The sequence below is a fragment of the Mytilus trossulus genome, chromosome 10, assembly GCF_036588685.1.
Source record: "Mytilus trossulus isolate FHL-02 chromosome 10, PNRI_Mtr1.1.1.hap1, whole genome shotgun sequence".
Taxonomy (NCBI): Eukaryota; Metazoa; Mollusca; class Bivalvia; order Mytilida; family Mytilidae; genus Mytilus; species Mytilus trossulus.
Window position 1 is genome coordinate 36,631,756 of NC_086382.1, and position 6,002 is coordinate 36,637,757.

At 34.2% G+C, this 6,002-nt stretch overlaps 1 protein-coding gene across 1 annotated transcript; it reads left to right on the top strand.

The window, feature by feature from the left end:
• Positions 1-375: 375 nt before the first annotated feature.
• On the top strand, positions 376-3,643 carry LOC134686211 (uncharacterized). The gene is made up of 5 exons (XM_063545888.1): positions 376-542; positions 1,090-1,144; positions 1,719-1,839; positions 2,755-2,846; positions 3,540-3,643. The coding sequence occupies exons 1-5, from the start codon at positions 463-465 to the stop codon at positions 3,606-3,608; spliced, it is 417 nt and encodes a 138-aa protein (XP_063401958.1). The 5' UTR covers positions 376-462; the 3' UTR covers positions 3,609-3,643.
• The last annotated feature ends 2,359 nt before the right edge of the window (positions 3,644-6,002 follow it).

Sequence of the window (6,002 nt, forward strand, 5' to 3'; positions counted from 1 at the left end):
ACATTATCTCTTATATATGATTAAGCTTCTGCTAAATTTTAATAAAATTATATGAAGGTTTGACAAGGTGAAACAAACTTTAATCCAAGACTGTATCAACTTATTAACCGTGAAATCAACTAATCATAAAAAATGATGTGATAATGAGACAACTCTTGGCAAGAGACAAAATGACACAGAAATTAACAACTTTAGGTCACCGTACGGCCTTCAACAATGTGCAAAGCTCTGGTTAATTGTTTCATCAATTCAGTTGCTTGCTGTTTAGACCTTTGAACATGGGCTGCGACGCAATGCAGTCTACGTTGATATCGTTGCGCATATGCCGTTGACTTCACGGGAGGCTTGTGACGTTACGTAAAACCATTAGCTACCACTATCGCCCAAGAATTGACAAGAGTGGAAGAAGCAGTTGTGTTACTGTCAATCCATTGTAGAAAATTTGCTTATCAATACGCTAGTATGGCTGTTATTTTGATAGCAAGCATTGTAACTATGGTCCTACTTCAACCGTGGTCTGTTAATAACCCTATTGTAGAACTGTAAGTATCTAAATTTGTCTTATTTTTACCAAAGTAAAAGTAAAAGGTGTCTCAATTTTAGAATAGAGAATGGAAATAAGACTCGACCCATGAGCTTAGAACAATTAGTCTTTAGTGACTGTATTTTTTAACTGATATGATATTGTGGACTACAAAAATTCCTCTGATATTTAATCTAAAACTTATATTAAATATGATTATTTCTTAGGTTTCTCACAGGTCTAAAAAGTAGTGTGTGCATATGTATGCACAGGCGCTAGGGACACCCTATTTCCAAATACATTTGTTTAAACAATTTTCCTAGAAAATACGAAAGCCGGGGCGTCATATTTATGATCTACCCGATGATTAGGTATGTGAAATAAGGTAGAAATTAATAAGGAATATTTACCGAAAAAAAAATTCTAAAAAGGGGGGTCCATTTTTCAAGCGCACGAGTTTGTATAAAGGGTCACTCAAATGAATCACTAGTAAAATCATTTTGACAAATCGATCAAAAACAATTTCCAAAACTCTTTCAGAGTAAACCCTTATTTTATTATTTCAGTAATGACCAAGAATTTCTGTTTGATCCATCTGATCTAGAGTTTTTAGATTTTGAGGTAAGTTTTCTTACTCCGTCTTTCTGGTTGACATTGTGTATTCTTTCTAAAACAAAAACTTACCTCGAATGCAGAAAAATACTACTGACTTGAAATATTTAAATGTATAACTTACATTGTACATGTTTATTGATACACATTCGCATGAATAGGTCCTTAAAATATCGTTTGATTACAGTTATGCTATTCCGGAGAGTTTTACTTATATCGGAGAATCAGTATGCATTTAATGTAACCGTGAACAAGTTTATTTTAAATAAAGGCAACAGTAGTATACCACTGTTCGAAACTCTGTTTTTTTAAGTTCGTATTCATCAATATGGACTATGAGTTTTACAAAAAAGTTGGAGTTATAGCTCGAGTTCGAATTGAAGTCTGGTATCGTGTTAAACTTTCGAGTTTTTTTTTGTTGTTTTCTTTTGCTATAAGGAGAAATGCGTTCATTCTCTGCAAAATATGTTCTGAAAAGCCTCAACATTCAACTTACTGCTGTATACATTATATTTTAGTTAGAAATTTGATCATAACAAATCAACGGACCAAAATTCAAAACGGTCTTTCTTTTATTTTGCAGGATTATTCGCTAATATGTATGCTGTTTGAAAACTTTCCATGGAAAACTATTTGTAAAGTTTTGACGTTGATCGCCGGCGACTATGTAGTTCTCCAGATTTTATGGAAAAGGAGAAACACAGGTAAACATATGTTGTTGTTTTTTTATTCTCCGGCTCTACGGTATACATCTCTCCTTATTCCCTTTTTCTTTTTGTCATCGGATGTAACTAGAACTGAGAACCAGATTTTGTTACTGTTTCAATGATATGATTTGTATCCTGGTGGTGTGGGTTTATTTTTCATTTGGATTTGTTTACGCCATTTAATTTACCTAACTTTAGTTTTCCTGGCGAAGCCGTGTGGGGCGTTGTAAACTTTTTCGTAAATATGCTCTTTATAAAATATAAATCCTGTGTCCACGCTTCGCTTACTTAGCCGCGTCTCCATAGTAAAGGAGCTTGTTTATTCTGTTCAGTTCAAATAGAGTGAAATTCCTTTTATAAAATTGAGAATTGAAATGGGGAATGTGTTAAAGAGAACAACCCGACCAAAGAGTAGAAAACTGTCGAAAACCACTAATGAGTCTTCAACACAGCGAGAGGGGACAAAAATGTACCTGGAGGCGAGCTTCAGACGGCTTCTTAAAAAATGTGTATGACTGGTTCCATGAAGTTTTGTACTACAAACAGCTGCATCTGATCTGAAAATCTTTCAATCATTTCGAAAATAATCACTAGTTACTTAGCCTTCATATGATATCAAAATTACCCAATATTTTACTTATCAACAAAGTAACAATTATGCATGCGTAGGAATTATTTTGTTTGATTCGAGTAGTACTTTCCTGTATGTTCTTTCTGACAAAATAACAGCTTTGCGTAGGAACTATTTTGTTTTAATATGCGTAGTAGTTCACTGTATGTTCCTTCTGATTAAGTGGAGTTTAAAAACCTTATGTCAGCCTCAGTAAGTTGATCGTATTTATCTGATTTGAATATGTTACTTGGAAAAACACATTTTACATTCTACATAATTATTTTTTATTTCAATTGTAGTACGTCAATGGGATGTATTAATCTTCAATGAACCCCTGGAAAATCCTTGGGATGAACTTATAGGACATGCATTTGATAATCAAAAATCTGTGGTAAGTTTATGGACGATTTGGCCAATAAAATATAAAAGATATAAGAAGATGTGAAATGAGTGCCAATGAGACAACTCTCGATCCATAAGTTATTTTGCCAATTTAACAAAAGACGCCAGAAAGGGGGAAATAAACAACTATAGAACACTCCACATTACAATTAACACTACACATTACACCAAGCATGACACTTAACACTACACATTACACTAAACATGACACTTATCACTACACGTTACAACTAACACTATACATTACACATTACACTTAACACTACACATTACATGCACTAAACACTCAACGTTACACTAAACACTCGACATTACAATAAATAATCATCGACATTACATTTGACACTGCTGTCACACTTTACACTTTACACTCGACATTAACATTAACACTACACATTACACTAAACACTCGGCAAAATTACACAGAACACTTTAAAAATAACACTTAATACTAAACGTTTATCTAAGACTTATTTATGACACTTACCACTAGCATTTTCACTAGACACTAGACATTTAATTCAACATTAATTATACATTGTACTTAATTAAAATTTAATATTACATTTAACTTTGCGGGCTTTGCTTTATTGCATTAATTTCGTCAAAAACATATATGTGTATATATGTCTCTGGTTTTTGTATTTACTTTTAATGGTGTGTTTTTTTTTTATCTTTTCAGATCGATAACGAAGCGACAAAGATGACGAAGAAAGCAGACTTTTATATTCAACATTATTCATATTTTTGATAATAAATTTTACGTTATTTGACTACCTTCATAAATGTTTTATTTCTTTTTAATAAAAGGAGAGGTGCAATATACGTATACGCCAATTAGACTGTAAACCAATGGGGGGGGGGGGGGGGGGGGGGGGGGGGGGTTGGCGAGGATACAAAAAAATTGGACCTGCATTTCTCTGTCCTTCCTTTTAATTTTTCACTCTTTTCTGCCCTGCCTTTGCCGTTTTTTTATATCCTGACTTTTATTTTTACATAAATTGTCATCCTGCCTTTTTTGTACTAAAAACTCCTGTTCTGCTTCTTCCTTTTTACACATTCTATCCTAGCCCTCCTTCCCCAATAAAAATCATATGGTGTCACGGTCCCGTAGCCTATATCAACACTCCAGCATCGCCTGCATACGGATTTTATATCCCCCAGTCACAGTGATACGATTATGACAGGGCTTGTATTTCTGATCATGGTTTCCTTGATAGCAGGAAACCTATTAGACCAAGAGTTCCAAATGGTGAAATTGAAATCATCCCTCCGCGAAAGATTCGTGGATGCCATCACGAGTTGATAAACCGTTATGGAATATCTGTTTCACAGATGATGTGTACTAGTGAGTCTATGCGGATATGTTAAAAATCGCAAGTTAAATTCTGTTCTCTTTTCCACGAATGTGAGCTACGAATTGGACTTATTACCGGGTTTGTACTAAAATGAGCAACACGTCGGGTGCCATATTTGGAGCAGGATCTGCTTACCCTTCCGGAGCACATGAGATCCCCAAGTTTTTGGAAATGTTCGTTTTCCTAAGTCCTTAGTTTTTTTTCATGTTTGTCTGTCACAGTGGTCTTTTTCTTTTTTAGCTATGTCGTTTTCAGTTTATTTCGACTTATAAGTTTGAATGTGCCTTTGGTATCGTTTGAATCTCTTTTACATTAGCTAATTTACTCATTGCTTTAAAGCACAAGCCCTTTGGTCAGTTTTTTTTGTTGTTGTTGGCTAAATTGATGATGGTTATAGCATTTTCCATCTAAATATATGTTCTCACTGGGTTGATTGGAAATAAATGAATAGTATTTTCATAACGCATTAATCCCAGATGATAAAGTATACTTTTTCATGATTTGTTGTCTTTTGCTGTTACAGAAGCATATAACCAATTGAACCGCTTCCTTTTCCCCAGAAGAGGCTGGCTTCTTTAACACATGTGCCAAACCCCCCCCCCCCCCCCAAAAAAAAAAGGAATTTTTTTTTGCCAAAAACGCTCAGGTCTCTGTCAACTTAAATTTAAAATTTACAGATATGATTGACCATGTGCACACGCTTGCAACAAGTTCTTTTGCCGAAACTTTTTTTAAAATTTGTATGATGAAAAAGAAACCTAAGTTCTTTCCAATGAGCAAGAAACCATTACATTTGAACGAAACTATATAACCAGCGATATATTCAATCACATTATATTGGTTCATGTATTATATGAGGAAGAAACTATTGCTTAAAATTATAATTTCCGAGATTTGAATTGATAAAGACAGGTCATGTTCGTCAATAATAACCTGAGACATATTATGCATGAATCATGACTCATGATATAGATACATTACCCGGGAAGAGGAGCACAGGCTGCAGTAGTTCCCACAAAAATACCTCAGTGTTGAAAACCACACCCACCAGTCGTAACAAATTTGTAATGATCATTTAGAAATATAATTCCAAAGAAGTATAGCATGTACTAGTATATGTAGTCAAATATAAACCAATCTCACTTAAAACAAAGAAATACACGTTGTATAATTTACCAATCTTGTTCCAGTCATTTATCGGAATGAACCTTGTTTAATATATGTGAGTTAATTGATGAAGATGAAATATAACTTAAAAGATAAATATTTAACCAGGCTTTCTGCACTAGGCACGAGGTTGGCATGGTGGGGTACAGGACACATCGTACAAGTTCTATTACCTTCTTGTTTGTGATAAAAAAAAAAATTACTTAACTGGTAATATTTTATCTTTTTAGTAATTTGTGCACTTTGGCATGTCAATTAGCATTTTCCCTTAATTGGTGCCTCTTGCAGTTGTGTCACTTTAAATAGTACTGACTCCTCTGCACCAGGCACGAGGATGACATACCATTTATGTGCAACTTCTATCATTAATGTCCCGATACACATTTTAAAATGCACCCACCATGCCATATAGCACCGTCCCTTGGTGCCTTTTGCAGTTCAGCTAGATATATTTAGGCTTCTCACAACTGTATTCTTTTTTGTTACTTCTTCTTCTTCTTCTTCTTAGCTCGTTGTTAGCACATTTAATGGAAATAAAACATCTTTTTTTTTTGCCTTCTTCTAGTTCTACTGATTTATCTTTACCCTTTTCCGGATAATTAACGTCTTACTTCCGATCT

Coding starts and splice junctions, on each gene's coding strand:
- LOC134686211 (XM_063545888.1), top strand. CDS start 463: ATGGCTGTTATTTTGATAGCAAGCATTGTAACTATGGTCCTACTTCAA. Junction 543..1,089: donor AATAACCCTATTGTAGAACT/GTAAGTATCTAA, acceptor TTATTATTTCAG/TAATGACCAAGAATTTCTGT. Junction 1,840..2,754: donor ATGGAAAAGGAGAAACACAG/GTAAACATATGT, acceptor TTTCAATTGTAG/TACGTCAATGGGATGTATTA.